We start from the raw sequence: 21911 nt of genomic DNA on the forward strand, positions 1-21911 counted from the left end.
AGGGCAGGGCAGGGCAGGGTGCCCGTTGAGTCCCACGACAGATGCATTTCTGGCCCGGAGCGTAACATGCCCTGGGAACCCGCACATGTCCACCAGGCCTGCGCGCTGGCTACCCCCACCCCGCCCTGGTGTTTGTGCATCGTACACGTGTGATGGATTCGGCAACTTGACCCGCTTGTGTCCTATCGTCTCAGTGCATTTGGTTGTTGGGAGAAACAAAAACCATCTCGATTTTTTTCCTGATTGGATGATTCGGATATATTTTCTTTCCCTTGTTCTTTGGTTATTTTTTCCCCACCCCCACCCCACCCGGTTCCTTTCTCTTCCTTCCTTTTTCTTTCCTTTTCCCCGTCGCGGGTGGGGCTGGCAGGGAGGGTTTATGCTTTTGAGTTGCCATTTCCTCCCTTTCCCCCCCTCCCCCCAACTTTGTTCCTTTTTCGACGTTTTTCCTCCGCACCATTGCATTAATAGTGCTTTCTCTCCCTCCTTATTTGGGGTCTGGCTTGCTTTTCCTGTTGGTTGGCTTCATGTAGGGGCCTCTGTGAGTGGTGACGGCTCTGAGCCCCCGGGGGTGGGTGGATGGTCACCCTTTTCTCTCCATCTCCCCAGAATAACTTCATCAATTTGAGCTTTCTCCGCCTCTTCCGAGCTGCCCGGCTCATCAAACTCCTCCGTCAGGGTTACACCATCCGGATTCTTCTCTGGACCTTTGTGCAGTCCTTCAAGGTGAGCCCCTGCCGCCAGTCTAGGGCTGAGAAGATTTTACCCCCACCCCTGCTGTGGCTGAAAGTAGAAATCAGGTGGAAATGCCTCTGTGGTGCCCTTTGCTGAGAGTCTGTGATCTGTAGAGCTCTTCTCTTAACCGCAGGCCCCTGGTGTGGCTTGAGAATCCCCCTGATGCCTTCTTGCCACTATGGCCTCAAAAAGGCCCGTCGAGCCCTGGCACCACTCTGGCACAGCTTGGGGCCGCCCAGCCCAGTGGGGCAGAGCCCTGGGAGGGAAATGGTTTGGGTAAGAGGCCCCCTGGCGCTCTCCTTCATTGCCTTTTTTCCCCACCAGGCCCTGCCGTATGTCTGTCTGCTGATTGCCATGCTTTTCTTTATCTATGCCATCATCGGGATGCAGGTGAGTGCCAATCCCCTAGAGTTCCTAGAGCCCTCCTTGGGAGGGCCACCATTCTTAGGCAGGGGTGGGTCAGGGGAACCCAGTTTGGAGAGACAGCCATGAGGGTTGAGTGGAGTTTCCCTGAAGCCACTGGGGGCATGGCTGCCCCTGGTCATTACCTTCCTATTCCCAAGGTGTTTGGCAACATCGGCATCGACGTGGAGGATGAGGACAGTGATGAGGATGAGTTCCAAATCACTGAGCACAATAACTTTCGGACCTTCTTCCAGGCCCTCATGCTTCTTTTCAGGTGAGCGGGCACATGTGCTTTCCTGCTTCTCTTCTGGTGGGAGTGTGCCCTCTTCCTGTTGGGGGCGTGCCCTCTCCTTCCTCCTCCTGTAGGGGGCGTATCCTTTCCTTCCTCCTCCTGTAGGAGGCGTGTCCTTTACCCCCCTCTTCCTGTAGGGGGCGTGTCCTTTCCCTCCTTTTCCTATAGGGGGCGTGCTGTCTTCCTTCTGTTCCAGTGAGACTTGGGATGGGCTTGTGGGGGGCCCAGGGACCCCTGGCTGAGCAGAAGCTAAAGGTCCTGGGATACAAGCATGGAAGGCATTTTCAGGCATTACATCACTGAATCCTCCTGATCGTCCTGTGAGGTGGGGATTCTTGGCAACCCCACCTGACAGGTGAGGAAATTGAGGCTAATTGGACCCTGAGGCTTGATTTCTTAATCCTGGCTGCGCTAGAGTTCCCTCATTCATTTATCCGTGGGAGGTTTATTGAACACCACTGTGTGCCAGGCATTGCTGAAGGTACTGTAAACAAAGCAGAAAGAGATATTCCGTGCCCTCCAGGTGCTTCCATTCCTGTGCAGGAGAAAGGCCAGTGGGTGGCTCAGTGGGTTAAGCCTCTGCCTTTGGCTCAGGTCATGATCTCAGGGTTGTGGGATCCAGTCCCGCATTGGGCTCTCTGCTCAGCGGGAAGCCTGCTTCCCCCTCTCTCTATCTGCCTCTCTGCTTGCTTGTGATCTGTGTGTCAAATAAACAAATGAAGACTTAAAAAAGAAAACCCACAAAAAAAAAAAAGAACAAATAATGTGTGATTCCACTTACATGAAGTGCCCGGAACAGGCCAGTTTCATAGAGATAAAGAGGCGGACTAGAGATTTCGAGGGGTTGCATGGGTGGGATGGATGAAACAGTCTACAGGTGAACAGTGGCGACGGGTAGGTGGACAGTATTGTGAATGTACTGAATGCCACTGAACTCTATCCTTAAGAATAGTTAAAATCAATCTTTTTTTTAAAGATTTTTATTTATTTATTAGAGAGAGAGAGCAAGCACAAGCAGGTGGAGGGGCAGGCAGAGGAAAAGGGAGAAGCAGGCTCTCCACTGAGCAGAGAGCCCAACGCTGGCCTAGATCCCAGGATTCTGGAATCATGACCCAAGCCGAAGGCAGATGCTCAACGACTGAGCCACACAGGCACCCCTAACATGATCAATCTTATGTATACTTGGGAATGAGAAAAAAAAATTTTTTTAATTTAGCAACAACATCTAAAGGAATGGAGGACTGGTAGGTCATGCCTCCCTGGAGGTAGGTGACACATGAGAGAAGTAGGTGAGGGAGGGAACCTTGTGGCTATCTGAGGAAGGGCAGGTCAGGAAGAAGTCATAACAAGTGCAAAGGCCCTGAGGCAGGAGCATGGCTGGCATGTTTGGGGGCAGTGAGATCCCAGTGTGCCTGGAGCAGAGAGACTTAGGGAGAAGGTAGTAAGAGGTGATTATAGCCTGGAGGAACAGGAGCCTTTAAAACATACCTACCTATGTCTCCAGGCCTCACCCCAGACCAGTTGAAAGCAAGCCTGCGGGAGTGGGGCTTTTGCATCAGCATTGTTTAAAGTCCCCCCTCCCCCGCCCGCCATGGGCTTTAAAGCACACCTAAAGGATGAGAATCATCTCTCTGAGCTCCCAGAGCAAAAAGGTGGCATATCTAGAACTTGAACTCATGCCAGTCCAACTGCGGAGCCCCGTGCAAATATCCCCGAAGGATATCCATGTCCAGGCCTGGGTGCCCAGGTCCAGGTGCCCAGGTCCCTGATGGTGCCCCCTCTCCGTTCCCCAGGAGTGCCACGGGGGAGGCTTGGCACAACATCATGCTTTCCTGCCTCAGCGGGAAGCCGTGCGATAAGAACTCGGGCATCCTGACTCCCGAGTGTGGCAATGAATTTGCTTATTTTTACTTCGTTTCCTTCATCTTCCTATGCTCCTTTCTGGTGAGTCTGTGTGCATGTGGGGGAGGGGAGGGCAGGTAGCACGGGGTCGGGAGTGGGGGCGCTCCCTGACCTGGCTCCCACGCGGGGCATGGGTTTCTCTAGAATACGGCTGTGTCACAGATTTGCTCCCTCCAGAGCGTCTCTGCGCTGGCTGGGGATTTAATTAACTGGGGATTCTCAGCAGCGACACTGCTGATATTTGGGGCTGGCTCGGTCTTTGCGGGGGGGTAGGGAGGCTGTCCTGTGCATTGCAGTGTGGTTAGCAGCTTTCCTGGCCTCCAGCCTCAGGTGTGATAAGCAAATATGCCTTCTGACATTGACAGTGACCCCCTGGAGATTGGGGGAAGGACAGAATCTCCCCCATCTGAGAGCCGCTGGGTTTTACTGAGGAAAAAACTAGCGGAGCTGAGAGCTGGTCCCCGCGGCCAGTCTAGTTACACGGGATACTAGTTATGCCCCTCTCTTCCTGGAGCCACAGAGCCAAGTCAGGAGAACAGAAACTCTCTAGATATCTTACAGGAGACTTAATACAAGGATTGGCTACATGGGGTTGAAAGAGAACTAGGGAATCCTGGAGTCATCAGGGATTCCTGGCTTCGGGAATTAAAAGGAAAAGAGGGGGGACTGACTCACCCCCCCCCACCCCCGGCCCTTGGCACCCTGGCTGTTCACGGCCCCAGGACACTTGTAGACAGTTTCCTGTGTCTGCTCTGACAAAGGACCACAGACTTGGTGGCTTAAAATGACAGAAATTTACCCTCTCACAGTTCTGGAGGCTAAAACCGATTAAGGAGTTGGCAGGGCCATGCTCCCTCCAAAGCCTCTAGGGGAGAAACCTTCCAGACCTCTTCCAGCTTCTGGGGATCCCGGTGTTCCTTGGTTTGAGTCTGTCCCCCCGGCATCTACCTCCATCCTCTCCTCTGTGCATCTGTGTCCAGATTCCTCTTTTAGGGGAATAGCAGTCAGATTGGATTTAGGCCCCCCCACAATCCAGTATGACGTCATCCTAACTTGTTATCACGAAGACCCTTTTTCCAAATAAGGTCAGGTTCACAGGTACCAGGGGTTAGGATCTGAACATGTCTTTTGAGGGGGACACAATTCAACCCACAAGACAGACCCACACTGGAGACAGAAGAGGTCCCTTCGCCCGTCCTTCCTGGTCTGGTTTGCTGACCGTGGATCCCACCAGCAGGATATAGGAAGCCAGCTGCCAAGAGAGTGTGAGATGAGTGCAGACCCTGACCAGACGCCAGCATCTGTCGGTGAAAGTCCAGCACCCTCACCCCTTTCAGACCTGTGGCCTCACACTGAGAGACTTGTAGCCTCTGTCTCTCAGCCCCCGAGTCCAGCACCTGCAGCCGCTGACCCACAAGCTCCATTCATTGCCCCGTTCTAAATTCCCAGGCGAGAGAGTCTGAATGGACCAGCCCACCCCTTGGTCAAATAGCCACCCTTGTCCAAGCAGCTATAGATACATGTGAGGACAAGACTCTATAATAGAGCCCATCTGAGAAGGGCAGGCGCCCTAGGAGACGTCTCTGCTTGACCATCAGCCCCCCGAGGTCAGGGATTTCTGTCTCGTTCACTGCCGCATCCCCAGCACCTAGGACAGTGCCTGGCACACAGCGGGAGCTTGTCAATATCAGGAAGATGAATTAAAAATTGAGTCACTGAACTTAGGGATGCCTAGGATTACAGGTTATTTGTTAAGCACATACTAGGCTTACATCTATACCTTTGTTGAATACCTACTACATGCCAGACCTGATGCTAGGCACTGAGGTACAGGGACAGAACACAGGTGTCTCAGGCTGCAGGGGTGACCGGCAGACGAGTAGCAGGTAATAGCAACGTGGCCTGATACATGCTGTGATGAGATGATTCAGACCAAGGGAAGGAAGATTTCAAAGAGTGGCCTGCAGGGACCACGAGCAAGAACTAGAACACGTTTGAAGTAGCAGAAACTTCCCTAATGTAAGCAGCATATACAGCTCACTGACTTGTGTACCCGAAAAGTCCAGGTGAGGCTAGATCCTGACAGCGGACCCCGTCCTCCTCGCTCTTCCCCACACTGGCTTCGCTCTCAGACTTTCTCCTTGTTGCGGCCAAATGACAGCCAGGGTGTCAGCACAAATCCCAGGGAAGGCTCGCGTTGACCACCTTGGGTCATGTGTCCCTCCCTAAGCAATCACAGCCCTGGGTTGTATGACCAGTGCCTGGGGAGCCAGAAAGTGGGGGTTGGCCACAGCCAGCTCCAGCCTCTTACAGATAAAGGAGGAGGGTTCCCCGGATGCTGCTCCCCACAGGGGGACAAATCCTGATGTTTACTAAAGGAGCACCATTTGCAAAAGATTGGAGGCAAAATGATGTCATCTCCCGGTGTGCTGAGGGCCAGAAGGACATGTGAAAACGTGCTACCGGGTGCAGATGAGGGCGAGAAAATTAATTCATCCATCCGTCCATCCGTCCGTCCGTCCATCCATCCAGGAAATAGTTGCTGAATGCTTACTTTGTGCTGGGGCTGGGAATACAATCCACATGGAGCACTGACTTTGGCCTTGTTGGGGGGCTGGTGTGGGAAGATGTGGGGTCATGGTGGTCCCTTGGGGTTGGCCCCCATTTCACATAGCCTCTTCCCCCTCTCTCTCCGGCTCTGTCTCTGTCCATCACTATGGGTCTCTGTCTCTTTGTATTTCTCTGTCTCCGTCTTTGTCTCTCTGTCTCATCTCCATTTCTGCATTCATTTCTGGGGTTCCTTGTGTGAGTGTGTGTCTCTCCTCCCCATCCCCCCCATCTTTTTCTTTCTCTGTCTCCCTTTTGTCATCTCACCCCTCTCCCTCCCTCTCTCTCCGGGCCTCTGTGTACGTGTGTTTGGGTGTGTCTCGCTCTCCCCCACTCCCTCCCGGCCCCTGGGGTCCCCACAGATGCTGAACCTCTTTGTCGCCGTCATCATGGACAACTTTGAGTACCTCACTCGAGATTCCTCCATCCTGGGTCCCCACCACCTGGATGAGTACGTGCGTGTCTGGGCCGAGTACGACCCTGCAGCGTGGTAAGGAGTCGCCCGCACCTTCCAGCCACATCGCCCACCTCTCCCTGGCTGCTAGAGCCCACGAGGCTAGGTCAGGTCCCGGACTTTGGGTCTTTGGGTCGCTGGGGAGCTAGCTGGGATCTCCGAGGGGTCAACCTGGAGGAAAGAGACAAGGATCGGCGCCCTCACGTGCCACAGGTGGAATGGTTGGGGACCGCCTGCCCAAGGCCCAGGCTTTCTGGGAGAAGAGGGAAGGAATCAAGCATTGAGGTTTCGGCCTCCTGTGACACTCCCCTCAACTGAGAGGCTTCGGGATGGTGAGGACAAGCTAGCCAGGCCAGCCAGACAGAGGATGGGGAGGAAGCCAGAGGCCTCTCAGCCTCTGCTGTCCTGGGAGTGATGGGAACAGGGCCGGCCTAGCTCCCTTGGCAGGTGGCATTGGCGGTGAGATCAGACTGGTGCTGGACAGCGATCACAGGAGGCCAGGGCCAAAGACACAAAGCCTCAGGGGTTCTCGCATTTTCGCGGCCACGAAGGGAGCGAGCTGTCCTACCCTTGGGCACCAGAGTGCTCTTGGTGGTGGTTCCAAAGGATCGTTCTCCACCCTGTGCACGTGGGGACCAGCATGGAGCTGCTCAGAGAAGCCACCCCGAACCTCAGCGCCCACCAACCACTAACTGAAAAGTCTAGTTCAAGCCGGGCTGGGGGCCTGAGAAAGCATTAATGGGGGCCCTTGGCACCCCGAGTGCTGGAGGGGAGGCCTCAGGAGGAAGGTGGGGAGGACTCCATCCTTGCCGTTCCCGCAGCCCCAGACAGGTCCTCCGTGAGACCAAGAGGCTGGGGTGAGCCACGGGTCTGGGGCCTTGACTTCTGGCTGGTTCCTAACTCTTCCTCTTTTGATTTTAGGTCACAGCAGTTGGATGCTGTCCCCCTATTCCTCAAGCTCCCCCTCCCTGCAGTGTAGCCTGTGTAGCCTGGGGAGAAGGGAGATACAGAGAGAGCCCTGGGGGAGGGCCCCTCCTACCCCCCACCCCCGCCCACCCTGGCCCAGAGCTTTCGCACACCCCAACCGAGACCCTCTACCCCCGGACTGTCTGGGAACAGCTCAGGGACCTTCCCTCGTCCCTGAGTCTCCCCAACCCCTTCAAAGCCGGGGGGTCCCCAGCCTCTGGCATCACGACCTTGCTGCGTGCACAGGGAGCTAGCGTGAGCCCAGATCCCTGCCTCCACTAACCCCTGTCTTCTCCTTTCAGTGGTCGGATTCATTATAAGGATATGTACAGTTTATTGCGCGTGATATCTCCCCCTCTCGGCTTAGGCAAGAAATGTCCTCATAGGGTTGCTTGCAAGGTTTGAATTCCACTAAAACCTGCTAGCATCCATGGAATGAGTGTGGCTTGGGGTTCCTCAATATATATATTTCATATATATATATATCTAAAAAACAGAGCCATCTCTCTTTCTTGCATTAAACTAGAGAATTCTTAGCCAACAGAATGCAGTCACGTAGACTCGATGAAGCATGGGACATAATCTCTCTGTTCCCTTCAGCCATTTCTGCTTGCTCTTAGCTGAAGCTGCCCATCCCAGGGTCTCAACGGCACCCCAAATCGGACACATCGGGGGGGTCGGAACTGTGCACTGACCCCCCCATCACCTCCACTCTCTCCCCCTCCACCCTTTGCCTCCCAAAGCCCCCAGCCCTCCTCCCGCCGCCCTGGCACCCCCTTCCCCTTCTAGGCCCCCTCAGAGACCAGCCTCAGCCAAACCAGAGAACTTGACCCAATTTTTAAAATAACACTGAGCCAGAGCCTTGTGCCAGTCCCTCCAAAATGAGACCCCGCCTCTCCTCCAAGCCCCACCAGAACCCTAGCTCAGAGTCAAAACTGAATCTGACTTTTCTCTTTTCTCTCTCTCTCTCCCTGCTCATGAGCAGTGAAATGATCTTTTTTTAATGACCTTTTCTTCCATTTTTTTCCTCCTGTTTTCCATTTATTTGAAACACCTATTTTATTGTTCTCTGCATCTTCCTCTCTCTATTTTTTCGGCTCGTGTGGTTTTTTTTGTTTTTTTTTTTTTTTGTTTTGTTTTGTTTTGTTTTGTTTTGTTTTTTGGTTTGGTTGGATTTTTGTTTTGGTTTTTTTTTTTTTTATTTTGTGTTTTTTTTTTTCTTTCCGTTTCTCCCTCTCCCTCCACCCACCCCTTTCTTTGGTTCTCCGTTCCCACCCCGTTTTGTTTTCGGTGCTGCCAGGGGCCGCATGCCTTACCCGGACATGTATCAGATGCTGAGACACATGTCTCCGCCCTTGGGTCTGGGGAAGAAGTGTCCGGCCAGAGTGGCTTACAAGGTAGTCTACCCTTGCCGACCACCGGCGTCGGGCACTGGGGATTTTTCAGCGCTGACCAGGAACAACCAGCCGAGTCTCTTTTTCCGGAGTTACTCTTCTTCTTCTTCTTTTTTTTTTCCTCTTTTTCTTTTTTTTTTTTCCCCTTTCCTCCTCGAGTAAATGGATCATGACCGTCCCTTGACTCTAAGCAGCACACTGTGTCCGTCTTTTCTGATGAGTGTGTCTTGGTGTTTTGAGACTCCATTATGGCCGACACGCCGGGGGGGAGGGGGAGGGGAGCCCCCAGTCCCCTCGCACCTGGTCCCCTGGGAACCAAATTGGACACAAACATGTTTCAGAGTGAATGCCACCTCGCCTCCTTTCTGCTCACCCAGAGCAGCCTCCACACCCAGGCCCAGACCGGGCAGGTACCTCGCGACTTGGGGGGGGGGCTTCGGCCCCAAAAAGGCGAGGCCCTGCCCCCCCATCTTTTGTATCTTGAGCCCCCAGGTCCAGCAGCACCCCTACATACACCTGAAGCTGATCTCTGACCTAGGGCCTTGGGGGATTCGAGACCTCCCAAGGAGTACCCGGAGCCTCTCCTCCCTCCACCTCTCCCTCCCCCCCAAAATTGTTTCCCAAGCCCCAACCCCTGTGCCACCCATTCTCCCCCAGACACCCCAACATGCCTCTCCATTGTTCCAGAGTGGTCAGGCAGGCCGCAGCTGGACCCCTGGACCGTGGCACCCTGATGCAGGCCATGCACGCTGCCTTGGCGGGGGCCTGGGGCGGGCAAGCACCATGGCCGACCGGGGGACGGTGCATGCTGGCTGAAGGAGCAGGGGTCCTGCCGCCAGGCGGCTGGGCTGGGCCACCCCTCCAGACCCCTGTCCCGGAATCTCCCTTGGCACCCAAGGACAGATGCTCTGTTCCCTCCAGCTCATCCACGAGAAGTTCAGGGATGACCTTTAAAAATTGCCGCCTGCTCTCCCAGAAAATTGCCCCATCATCCTATTCTCCCATCCACCTTGCCCCCCCCCCCCGCCCCCTGTGTCTGTGAGAGTCCTCCCTCCCCTTCTGTTAATGCCGTTCCTTCCTGCCTCAAGCGTCTATCTCCCTGCAACCTCACTCCTCCTCCTTCTCCTTCCCAGGCAAGACTGGGAAGAGGCTGCTCCACCAGCCTCTCTAATCAGCCTCTCTCAGCACCTGTCCTTCCTCTAGCTTTCCTTTTGTACCTTCTCTTGGTCTCTACTTGGCTGCCTGTGCGCGTGTGCGTATGTGCGTGTGTGTGTGTGTGTGTGTGAGAGAGAGAGAGAGAGAGAGAGAGAGAGAGCATGAACCCCCTTCCCTTCCTGGTCTCTGTGCAGGGCCACCAGGGGTCCATAGGCACCTCTGTGCAAATTTGAAAAGGACCATCCTTTCCACAGAACATTTTGTCTGTTGGAAAATTGTTGTAATCCACCCATCTGGCAAAAACAAGATACTTCTTCGCTATCTGCTGAAAAGTTGTCATTTAAATATACAAATCCATGATTTCTAAGACGGTTAGACCTTTGTGCAGTGCATAACCTGCACAGCTGTGCACAGCAGCCCAGTCTGTGTGTGTTTCTCTGTCTACCAGCTCCCTCCCCACCCTGCCCCAATCCCTCTCTTGTGTTCTGTTCTGGGTTTGCCATCCCTCTCCCCATCTCCAGCTCTGTGTTTTCCTGCTGACATACGTCTGAATCCCCTAGTGAGCGCCTAACTCACCCTCAACCCCCATCTCCATGCCACCTCAGCCTGGGCTGGTGCCCACCAGTCCAGCATACCTTCCTACATTACCAAGCACGGGGGACAGAGCCCCTGCTTGGGACACGGGGAGTCTTTTCTTCCCTGGGCCACGGGAATGCCCCCTCACCCTTCCCCCTGCCATCGCACAGAGCCAAGATCTGGACATGCCCCTGAGAAACACTTCCCACGGAGCTATGAATGAGTCTCGAGATTCCGTCTGCATGCGCACCCCTGTCTGCCGTTCTGTGTGTCATGGCCTCGCTGCATGTCCGTGAGCGGCTGCCCCGTCAGTGGGGGGCCGCCTGCCTGCTGCTTCTCAGAGGAATGATGTGGTCTGTGCCCATCTGGTCTGGTCTGGGCCGAGCCGGGGGTGGAGGCGGGAGCCGGTGGCCCCCCGGCGGCTGTGGCCGTGGACCACTGTGCCTGGCTGCTGCATGATCTGCCGCGATCCGCCTTGCGCTCTTCTTCTCTGGGGTCAGAATGGCACGGAGCCTTCCAGAAGAACTCTGGGGCAGGGCACGGAAGAGTCTGGCCACCCTGGGAAATGCCAGCTCTGGGATCCAGCGTGCGGGAGAGGGAAGGGCAGGGGCTTGTGGCCTAGGAGAGCCCCAGAGCTCTCCCCGCGGGCCACGAAGGGAAACCAGAAAACAGTGCAGGGGTGGATAACCTGAGGGGGGGGCGCATCTTAGCCACCGCCTTCAGAGTTCTTCCTGGAGCTCCCGGGGTAGTGTGGGTCTGGCTCACGGGGGGACTGGGAGGGGTGCCTGGCAATGACTGCCCCTGCCTTTGGTTTTCTGTAGAGGCTCCTTCGCATGGATCTGCCCGTGGCGGACGACAACACCGTCCACTTCAATTCTACCCTCATGGCTTTGATCCGCACAGCCCTGGACATCAAGATCGCCAAGGGTAAGGGCAGGAGCGGGAGCAGCGAGGTAGGACAGGATGGAATTGGGGCCTGGGAGGGGAGAGCTGTGGGCAGCCAGGGATCCCACTCGCCACATGAAACCAGAGGCGCCACTGCCCCATCATGAGTGTCATCCCACCTACCCACTCACTCGGCAAACATCCAGCAGGCGCTGCCTGAGCGGCCGGCACTGTGCTCAGTGGCTTCCGCTTCCTGTGGGAGGGGCTTCCCCCAGGAGGGTCTGAAGGAGTCACGTGGACCCCTGGGGAGAGAGTGCTCTGGCACAGGGACCAGCAGGTACAAAGGCCCTGGGGTAAGAGGCCATCCATCCACCAATGTGTTGAACCGACTTGCCCTCTGAGCAAGGGGGTGCCTGACCAGACTCACATTTGAACAGGTTCCCTCTGGCCACAGGGCAGAATTGTCTGGAAAGAGGTCACAGTGGAGGCCACTACCCCTTGAACACAGGAGGACTGCCTAGACTCAGGGGACATGGAGTGTTCAGGTTCTGGATATTTCTTGGGAGCTGACCCAGCCAATGACCGATGGAGGGGATGAAGGAAAGAGAGGAGTTAAGGCCACCGCCAGGGGCTGAGCCCTAACCACAAAAAGGACAGAGCCATTGTTGCCTGAGACAAGGGAAATGTGGGAGGGGTAGGTTCCAGGCTAAGGAAGGGCAGGAAGTCAGTGTCAGCCTAGAGACACACAGAAGGCAGGGGAGTCTCCAGCTTACATGTCCTATGCGGGACACTCCCCAGGGAACATTCTGAAGGAGGCAAGAGAATGGGTTTTCCTGGCTGGGCTGAAAGTGAAAAGTCAGGAGACATCAGATGCTGATAGGAGACTGGACGAGCTCTCCCGGGAGATGAGTGTGAGCTGAGGGATGCCCCCAAAGACAGCCTGAGACCACTGCAGCGTTAGAGGCAACAGAGAAGGGGTGACCAGGAAGGCGAGTGAGGGCCAGGGTGATGTGGGTTTTTGGAGGGCGTCTCCAGAACATCAGGCACTGTCCAGTAACCAAGGAAGACAAAGGCCAAGAGTGACCCGTGGATTTTGTGACAGGCAGCTCTGGGGGAGTGGTGAGGGCCCCTCCTCCCCTCCACCTGGAATGGGGTCTGGAGGCCTGACAGTAGCCCCGACGTGACTTGGCAGCTGGTGGGACAGAAGGACAGAGAGAGAGGTGCACACAGGTCATCAGGGGGCACAGGGGCTGACAGGAGGCTGAGCTCCTCGTCCAGCCCTGGGCTGCAAATCAGGGCACTAAAGAGAGACGTTAGGGGTCTACCAGCTGAAGCCACCAGGAGGTGAAGAGGAAGGAAGACAGAACTTCAGGGTCCCGAGGGAAAGAGGATGAGGGGGAGCCAAGGCCAGAAGTCGCTGGGGAGGTGGAAGGCTTCCAGGAGGGAAGTGAGCAGCTTCCACTAGGACACTGCCTGGCAGAGGGGAGTAGGTTGAGGACAGACATAGTCAGCCAGGAAACGTGCAGGTGAAAGTTCCGAGAGCAAAAAGAGCCCCCCAGTATAGCAAGAGAGAATCAGAGCAGAGATAAGGCTCAGGAGAGGGCAGAAGTGGGGGTGGGTCAGGCCCTTGTCTGGCACAGCCTGCAAATTCTTCCTCCCGCAGTGAGTCAGAGGTGAGTGGCTCAGGCCTGCGAGGCAGCTCGGTGCTCAGCAGAAGTCGGGCCCAGGTCCTGGCTGTTTGTGGCTCTACACTCCCAAGACTGTTTCTTTTGTTTGTTTAAGATTTTATTTATTTATTTGAGAGAGAGATCACAAGTAGGCAGAGTGGCAGGTGGGGGGGGGGGTGAGAAGCAGCCTCCCCGCTGAGCAGAGAGTCCAATGTGGAGCTCAATCCCAGGACCCTGAGACCATGACCTGAACCAAAGGCAGAGGCTTTAACCCACTGAGCCACCCAGATGCCCCAAAGACTGTTTCCTTATCATTGTGGTTGAAGCTGGTCCAGGTCCCAGCCCGGGGAGGCGAGGAAGCCAAAGGGCAGGCAGCAGACTTCTAATCAGGTGGGAGAGTTATGTTCCGTGGGCTCATCTTCCCCACCTGGCCTGCCCTGTCCTCACTGTAAACCTGGGCAGATCACACCCTCTCCGAGCCTCAGTCCACGTATTAGCTAATTAGGCCACGTAAAAAACAACCACAAACATAACAGCTTAAAACACCCACTTAACAGCTCTCAGTCCTGTTGGCCAGAAGTCTAGACAGGCTCAGCTAGGCTCTCCAGGATCCCACAAGGCCAAAATCAAGCTGTTGGCCAGGCTGGACTCTTCTCAGGAAGCCCTGGGGGAAATGTACTTTCAGACTCATTCAGGTGTATTCAGTGGTCTGTGACCATCGGCCTGAGGGCCTGCTTCATTGCTGGCATTTGGCCGGAGGTTGCACTTAGCTCCCAGGGAGGCATCTCATCTTTTGTGTACTCCAAATCTGTCTGATCTCTCCTGCCACCAGCTGGAGAAAACACTCAGCTTTGCAAGGGCTCACCTGATTAGGTCAGGCCCACCCAGATAAGTCATGTATCTTACAGCTGGCCAACTTGGGACTTTAATTACATTTGCAGAGGCCTTTCCTGGCAGTCCCTAGACTAGCATTTGATCGAATAACTAGCGTCTTGGGGCAGGAGGCAGGGGCAGCTTCAGATTTCTGCCTGCCATGTTTCACTCACCTATAAAATGGGTCTAACTGTGCCCCCACTCTTGGTCTGCAATGCCTTTGTGATCCAGCTGCTGTTTCTCTCTGAGGACCTGTTCAGTAGTCCCAAGAGAACTCCAGGCTCAGATTCAGTGATTACCTAGAAATTCTCAGAACCAAGAGGCACTATTGGACTCACAGTTATGGTTTATTACAACAGAAAGATACTGGTTAAAATCTGCAAAGCAGAGGCACAGAGATCAGGGTCCAGGGGAGACCAGGTGCAGATTTCCAGGTGAGTCATGTGGGCAGCACTGATGTCCCGGCAACAGGATGTGACAACCCAGGTGAAGTGTGGCCAACTGTGAAAACCCACCCAAGCCCTGGTGACCACAGTATGCGCTGGAGGTTGGCTGTGTAGGCCTGGCTGACCTTAGTTACTCAGACTCCAGCCCCTCCAGAGGTCACACTAATGGTGGGTCACATGGCCCAAGACCCCCACCACAAATCCCATTGTTGGGGTAAACTATCTCGTGTGCCCAAAAGACACTTTCATCATGCAGGACACTCTAAGGACATAGAGGTGACCTCCCAGGAGCTGGTCAGAGAGCAGTCCTTTCTTTCGGAATGCCGAATTATCCTTTATCATGAGGATAGCTGGTGGGACCCCAGTCAGGCCAGTCTCTATGACACCCACCAGATTCCCTACATGAGGATTTCAAAGGCTCCCAGAGATGTGCCTGACTTTGACTGTTGCTGTTGTCACTCACACTCCAGATGCTACTCAGTTCCCAGAGGGAACACACCCGGCATCTCTGAGCCAGGGACCTCTCTCCCCATCCTGACTTTGGTGAGGGCACCAGGAGCCCTCCCAGAGCTCCACGGAGAATAACTGAGCCAGTTTCTGGGGTTAAGGAAGGTTCGCTGAGTGCTTGGGGACAACAGTTAGAACAGTGATGACAATCACAGCCTTTTTAGTTGACTTGTGTCTTAGGAGGGCTGAAAGTATAACACTTATTTTTTTCAACAGCTCCATTTACTTCTAAACACACTGAACTCCTTTCCAGCAGGCAGGGGGCAGCATGGGAGAATGGATTAACCTCAGTCATACAGATCCTCCAAAAATTGGGAGGTCATTCTTAGCTGGATACTTGGAAGAGAGAGGGCAGGTCCCTCTGCTCAGTTCTGTGTCCCCTCTCTGTCCGTCCCTCTCCCTCCTCCGTCTGTCCCTCCCTCCTCCCCACCCCTCTGTTCTCTGCACCCAGGAGAATCTCATCTTTGGGGAAAGTCCTTCTCTCCTCATGTTTCTCTTTTTCCTGGATGTCGTGTCTGAACCCCTGAATTCTCCTTCCAAGGGACTCAGTCTGTGTCCTTTCATTGCCCCCCTGCCCTCCCGCTCCCCCTGGCTGTGCACTGAGGGCAGAGCCAACCACCAACCCAGACGGAAACCCAGTTAGCAGATCCAAACCCCCAGCCACACACGAACACTCCGACTTCTGCGGAGAGCACACGAGAGCTGTAGAGACATGGAGCCACTGTGCACCACCAGCCCAGACAGGTGTGGGGGGTGGTGCAGGGAGAAAAGATAAACCAGAGCCTACTATTACCAGACATCTCTGCACCTGTCTGGCATCCCCCGTGCCCTTATGGTCCTCAGTCCTGACATGCCACTGGTTGTAGGGGGACCTCAGCTTCCCAAAACAGAAATGCCACCTGCCATTGTCTTAGAAAGGGCCACAGCCCAGGCTAACCCCACCCAGGACCTGGACCCTCATTCAGGATTCCACAGGGCTGACCAGCCAAAAGACCACCGTCCTGTCCTTTAATCCCCCCCAAAGACCAGACTCTCTCTGCATGTGGGATCTGCCAGATGGGATGGGCCTCATGGGAGCTAAGTGGCTTTGACCCGAGTGCACCAGAGAGGGTGACCTCCTGGCATGTTTTTATCCACCCAGAACTGCTGGCCACGTTGGCCATGGCTCACTGAACGAGAGCATTCATTGAGTGCCTGCTGTGTGCCCAGCCCTTTCGTTGGTATGTGGGACACAGCCCTGAAAGATGAATGAATATCCAGCCCTCATGGGGCTGCAGGCAAAAAGGCGACAAACAATAAGCATGATAAATTCGTGGAGTATGTAATGTGTTGGAAGGTGAGGCATGCAGGGGAAAAGATAGAGCTGGTGGGGGGTAGGGGCTGGGGACTCAGGTGGGGGGAGGGGTAAGCCCTAGGTCAGCCAGGGGCGATCCTGCCCCCAAGGGTCGTTGGCACTCTGGAGACATTTCTGGTTGTCACATCTGGGAGGGAGCTGGTGCCAGTGGCATCTGGGGTGTAGAGGCCAGGGATGCTGCCAAATGTCCTCCAGGGACAGACTCGGAATCCAACGTCATGCAAAACAGGATATGGTAGGGGAGGACCCAGGACGGTAAACCCTGGGACACAACTGGTTTGTGAGGGACTGTTGCCTGCGTCCAGGAGGACCTCCTGATCCTGCCCTCACCCCACCCCGGATGTTAGTAATTCTGTCCCTGGAGGAGGAATAAGTCTGAAGTTCAGCCTGGAAGGGAACCCCAGGATGCCAGCAGAAGGCCACCTTGAAGTCCCCAAAGGATTCTCCCTTTGTTTAAATGTGAAATGACAATCCCAAATGGGAGACTTCCCAGTGAATTGAAGCAGAAACGGTCGGAGGTGGTGGTTCTCAGCCAAGGGACAGTTCTATCCCCGAGGGGACACTTGGCAATGTCTGGGGACAGTTTGGTTGTCAGGACTTGGGGAAGGAAGTGCCACTGGTACCAAGAACGTGGAGGCCAGAGAGGCTAATCACCACCCTGCAGTGCATGGGGTGACCCCCACACCCAGAATGATCCAGCCCTAGGTGTCCACGGTGCTAACTAGGTTGAGAAACCCTGGCCAGATCCCTTACCTAACCCACATGCCTAGAGCGAGCGCAACAGTCCACTCAGGCTGTCGTAACAAAATACCAGAGACAGGGCGGCTTAAACAACTTATTTTCTCACAGTTCCGGAGGCTGGAAGTCCAAGATCAAGGTGCCGGTGGGGCTGGTTCCTGGTGAGGCCTTCTCCTCGGCTTGTAGATGGCCACCTTCTTGCTGTGTCCTTGCACAGCCTGGGGTCTCTCATTTATAGGAACAGCAGTCCCCTGGGATCAGGGACCACCTTTATGACCTCATGTAACTCTGATTACCTCCTTAGAAGCCCTACCTGCAAATGCAGTGACACTGGGGATTAGGGCTCAAACATGAATTGGGGGAGGGGGACACAATTCTGTTCTCGATGGCAGGTGTGTTCCTTTTCTTCACAGAAACAGGAAACCTATAAGCTGAAAGGAGAAAGTGACTTTTACTAGGAAATGCCACGTTCTTTTTTTTTCCCTCCCTGGGTCTCTGAGAAGGAGCCACACAGCCCCCTGGGCACCTCACTTAGCTACAGCAGAGAACAGATAGAACTGGTAATTCCAGCTTCCCATAAGGAAAGAAAAACTGTAAGTTAGTGCCAAGGGTCTTGAGAGCTTAACAACACGGGGGATTTTCCCAAGGGTCTCCCATGATAGTCCTGAACTCCCGACTTGAGTCCTGACCCACGAATCAGCCCCACCCCCATGCAGCTTGGCCTGAGTGACCACAGCCCCCTGCATCACCAGTGGTGTAAAGACAGAACAGACCGTGGAGTTCGCCCTCTAGTGGGTGATATGGGGAACAACATCACGAAGTGATTCGAAAGAGGAAGAGAGAGCAGGCAGAACGGCATCCAAGAGGATGGGGGAAGGCTGTTTCAGGGAGGAAGGCCAGCTAGAAGACCTGTTTGGGTTTGGGAAGGGACCTGAAGGAGGTGAGGAAGGGAGCCAGATGGTTATTCGTAGAAAGAACGATCCTGGCAAAGGAAATAACCCGAGCAAAGGCCCTGAGGCAGGACCATGCCGGGCATGTGTGAGGCACAGCAAACTCAGTCTGGAACAGAGTGAGCAAGGGAGGAAGTAGAGGAAATAAGGGCAGATGGTGCAGGGCCTTGTGGGGTCAGGGTGAGGACTTGGGTAATCACAGGAGCGACGGAACAGCAGAACACGGGAGAGCTCAAAGCAGAGGCGTTGGGGGATTGACTCCAACGGGGCCGGCGCCCTCTGGTGGTGGAGGCGGGGGCGGACACGGAGTCCTGAGCAGAGGCGCCTGCCCTTGTGCAGGCCGGTCAGTCCCGCGGGGCCTCAGTAGTCTCACTCCAGAACAAGTTCTGAGCTTTACCTGTGCACTGGTAAAAAGGCCCTTCTGGAAGATCTTTCTCAGAGTAAAGATGTGTGTGTCCGGGGGCACATGTGTGAAGGTGAGCGAAGGCTCCAGAGAGGGCCTGGCAGACGTTTACGCTTTGACCCACATCTGCTGAGAAGCTGGACCGGGGCTCCAGCAGCGGGGCAGGGGTGGCCCGGGGAAATGAAGGGCAGGGAGGGCAGACGCTGGGCAAGGAGAGGTCCACGGGGAGTGGAGGCAAAGCGGGATATTGGGGGTGCCGAGGCTAGGAGCCGCTACTCAGCCAGCAGGCCGATGGCTGCTAGAACTCTGAAACACTTCCCTGCTGACTGGTACTGGCCCCTGCCCTTCCCCCATCTCCGGGACCTCCCCCACCCCACCCCACAGTCCAGCAACTACAGGGTTAATATTTGGCCCAACGGGGGGCCTTGTGGGCCATACCTGCTGGTAAAAGTTTGGAACAGCGCCTCTGTTTGGAACAGGCCCAGAGCTGGGGAGTCGGAAACGGCAGTAGAAGGGGGGTCGGGCTGGTGTAGCGGTCAAGATGGAGGAGAACATGCCCGTGCAACAGACAGCCCCGAGGTCTCCCACCGACCGAGATTTGCTTCCCACTCCTGTTCTCTGTCCTTCCTGGGTGGGCAGGGGGCTCTGTTCACCAGCCACCGTGACAGAGTTTTGGAAAAAGAATGCAGGAGTGCCCCTCACGGGCCACTAAATCCCCCGAAGTGGCCACTCAGCGCGCTCACGCTTCATTAGCAAGAAGTCATCTCTCGGCCCCCAGGCCAAGCCCAGGGGTAGGAAGAGCCAGGCTCCTGGACAGTCAGGCTGGACGGACCAGGAATCGTTGGCAGGGAGCCTTCATGACCTCCGTGGGCGGGGTGACGGACCGAGGATCAGTGGCTGAAGGTCACATCCGTGGGAGGGGAGACTTGGTTGAAGGAGAAACCTTCCCTATCAGGGCTGCTCTGAGACAGCCCAGCCTCTCCGAAGCTTAGCCCGGGGCTCTGCCTCAGACCCATGGGCCACTGTCGTAGTCATTCCTTGGCAGGACCCTGTCCTAAGGCTGCACACATGCTAGCTGCTTTGATCGGCAGACCATTCAGTGAGGTAGGTCCTACTGCTGTCATCCCATTTTGCAGATAGGAAAACTGAGGCACACAATGGTAGCCTAACATCTGTGCCATGCAGTGGGTAAGTGGGAGCCAGGCTGGGACCTGCACCTTCCAGCTCCTCCTGATGCTGCCTGTGCCCCCACCCCCGACACAGCCCCGCCACGGACCAGAGCCCACATGGTCCTTCGTCCTCTGGGTCAGGCCTGCAGGGAACTGGTGACCCATGGCAAGCAGGATTCCAGGGCCGAGTTGGCAGGAGCTGCTGGCTTTCCAGCTTCCCCGGAGTCTGGCTGACCCCCAGGCAGGCAGTCAGGGCCTCTCTGTGCCCACGTTGCAGGCGGAGCTGACAAACAACAGATGGACGCTGAGCTGAGGAAGGAGATGATGGCCATCTGGCCCAACCTGTCCCAGAAGACCCTGGACCTGCTGGTCACCCCCCACAAGTGTAAGAGCCTCACCTGGCCTGGCCCCGGGCTCTGCCCTGCTGGGGGGGCGGGGGGGGGGAGAGGGGACAGGGAGAGAGGAGGCTGGAGCAGGGGCTAGGCTGGTGCACACGGGGCCCCCACCCACGGCGACCTCACCCTGTGCCCCCAGCCACAGACCTGACCGTGGGCAAGATCTACGCGGCCATGATGATCATGGAGTACTACCGGCAGAGCAAAGCCAAGAAGCTGCAGGCCCTGCGTGAGGAGCAGGTACGGAAGGCCCTTGGCCCTGGCACCCTCCCCCCGCGGGTGTTCTTTGCCCTGCGGGCCCCGCAGTGACAAACCAGAGCGGCGGGGCATGGCCAGGACGCAGGACAGGACGCAGGACAGGTCACCGGAAAGTACGAGGCGGCCCGGATGCATTCATCTGTTCCGCCAACACTTATTGGGCACCTACTGTGTGCCAGACGCTGTTCTCAGGCCTGGGGGGGGGGGTGCAGCTGTGAGCAAAGCAGACCAGAATCACTGCAGAGCGGACATTCCAACAATAATAAGTGACTAACATGGCAGGGAACAGTAAATGCCCTGAGAAGGCGTGCTGGGGGAGTCTGAAACCGGTGATCAGGGAGGCTGCCTTGAGGAGGTGATGTCGGGCAGAGACCCAAAGGAAAAGGAGAGGGAGAAAGCCACGTGGATGTCTGAGGGAAGAGCGCTCCAGGCGGAGGGAACAGCAGGGCGGAGGCCCTGTGGCAAGACTTTTGAGTTTCGAGAACAGCCATGCGGCCAATATGGCCGAACACAGCGAGCAAGACGGGCGGCAGGGGGGCGCCGGGTGGCTCAGTCGGTAAAGTACCTGACTCACCATCTCAGCTCAGGTCTTGAACTCCGGGCGGTGAGTTCAAAAAAAAGAATGGAGACAAGGGTGGAGAGGTGAGAGGAAAGACTGTGGAGAGCCTTGGGGGCCCTTGACGTTTGGGCCGGAGCTGATGCGAGGCCCCGCCCTCAGAGGAGAGTCGTGACCACACTCAGGTGGTCGCTGGCGCCCTCTGGTGTCCGGGGTGGGTTAGGGCTGGAGCGGGGAGCCAAGGGAGGAGGTGAGTGGCGCGGTCCAGGCGAGGCCATAGGGCCAGAGCTGGGTGAGAAGTGATCCTGTTCCGCACGGACTTGCAGGGAGGAGTCTAGTGGACTGGCTGATGGAGCGAACCTGAGTGTGAGAGAGAGAGAGAGTGTGTGTGTGTGTGTGTGTGTGTGTTGGGGGTGTCAAGAATGACTGCGCTGGGGGGCTGGGGAACTGGCCAGACCGTGAGCCTCGAACACCCTCCCCAGCCTACTCACTGCCATTGCCTGTCCACCCTGTACCCACACACTGTTCTCTGCCTCTCCAGAACCGGACACCACTCATGTTCCAGCGCATGGAGCCCCCGTCTCCAACCCAGGAGGGGGGCCCCAGCCAGAACGCCCTCCCCTCCTCCCAGCTGGACCCAGGTGGAGGCCTGTGAGTGTGGCTCTGGCCAGGAGGTGGGGATGGAAGAGCAGGGGGGCACCCTCCCCCGGTGCAGACGCCCCTGGAGTGCCCACCGCCACCCTGTCCTCTGTCTCCCGCACCCCACACACAGGATGGCCCATGAAAGCAGCATCAAGGAGAGCCCATCCTGGGTGACCCAGCGAGCCCAGGAGATGTTCCAGAAGACAGGAACATGGAGCCCAGAGCGGGGGCCTCCCACCGACATGCCCAACAGCCAGCCCAACACCCAGGTGCCTCTGTCCCCCCACCGCCTCCCAGCTCCCAGGCCTAGGCAGCCCAGGAGGGAAGGGTGTGGGCCCCACAGCCGCAGCCGCACACCCACCAGGCCACCCCTGGGGCCCGACGGTCGGGCCAGGAACTCACCTGGTCTCGCCCTGATGCCCCACAGTCTGTGGAGTTGCGAGAGATGGGCAGAGATGGCTACTCGGACAGCGAGCACTACCTCCCCATGGAAGGCCAGGCCCGGGCCGCCTCCATGCCCCGCCTCCCTGCGGAGAACCAGGTGAGGGCTTTCACCCACCCCCCTGGGGCTGGACTCGGGCC

At 56.2% G+C, this 21911-nt stretch overlaps 1 protein-coding gene and 1 long non-coding RNA gene across 5 annotated transcripts in view; one reads left to right on the top strand and one right to left on the bottom strand.

Annotated features, from left to right (window-relative positions):
• CACNA1A (calcium voltage-gated channel subunit alpha1 A) overlaps positions 1–21911 on the top strand; it is a gene marked incomplete at its 5' end in the record, with an annotated part of 211930 nt that overhangs the window by 184576 nt on the left and 5443 nt on the right. For 2 of the 4 annotated variants that reach the window (XM_080796328.1, XM_080796330.1), the window contains 12 exons: positions 610–726; positions 1060–1125; positions 1299–1414; positions 3226–3376; positions 6304–6431; positions 7664–7760; positions 11308–11413; positions 19756–19863; positions 20013–20113; positions 21229–21338; positions 21460–21598; positions 21757–21870. In XM_080796328.1, the coding sequence (XP_080652454.1) occupies positions 610–726; positions 1060–1125; positions 1299–1414; positions 3226–3376; positions 6304–6431; positions 7664–7760; positions 11308–11413; positions 19756–19863; positions 20013–20113; positions 21229–21338; positions 21460–21598; positions 21757–21870 (1353 nt within the window). Of the gene's footprint in view, positions 1–609; positions 727–1059; positions 1126–1298; positions 1415–3225; positions 3377–6303; positions 6432–7663; positions 7761–8661; positions 8759–11307; positions 11414–19755; positions 19864–20012; positions 20114–21228; positions 21339–21459; positions 21599–21756; positions 21871–21911 lie in introns of all 4 variants that reach the window. The other 2 variants (XM_080796331.1, XM_080796329.1) reach the window with 1 other exon arrangement.
• Positions 16964–21847, bottom strand: LOC308338421. Its single transcript, XR_013966397.1, has 3 exons — positions 21732–21847; positions 20706–21047; positions 16964–17387 (listed from the first exon to the last, which is right to left on the bottom strand). It is a non-coding gene; the product is annotated as an uncharacterized lncRNA (long non-coding RNA).

Source organism: Martes martes, assembly GCF_963455335.1.
Source record: "Martes martes genome assembly, chromosome: 1".
Lineage (NCBI taxonomy): Eukaryota > Metazoa > Chordata > Mammalia > Carnivora > Mustelidae > Martes > Martes martes.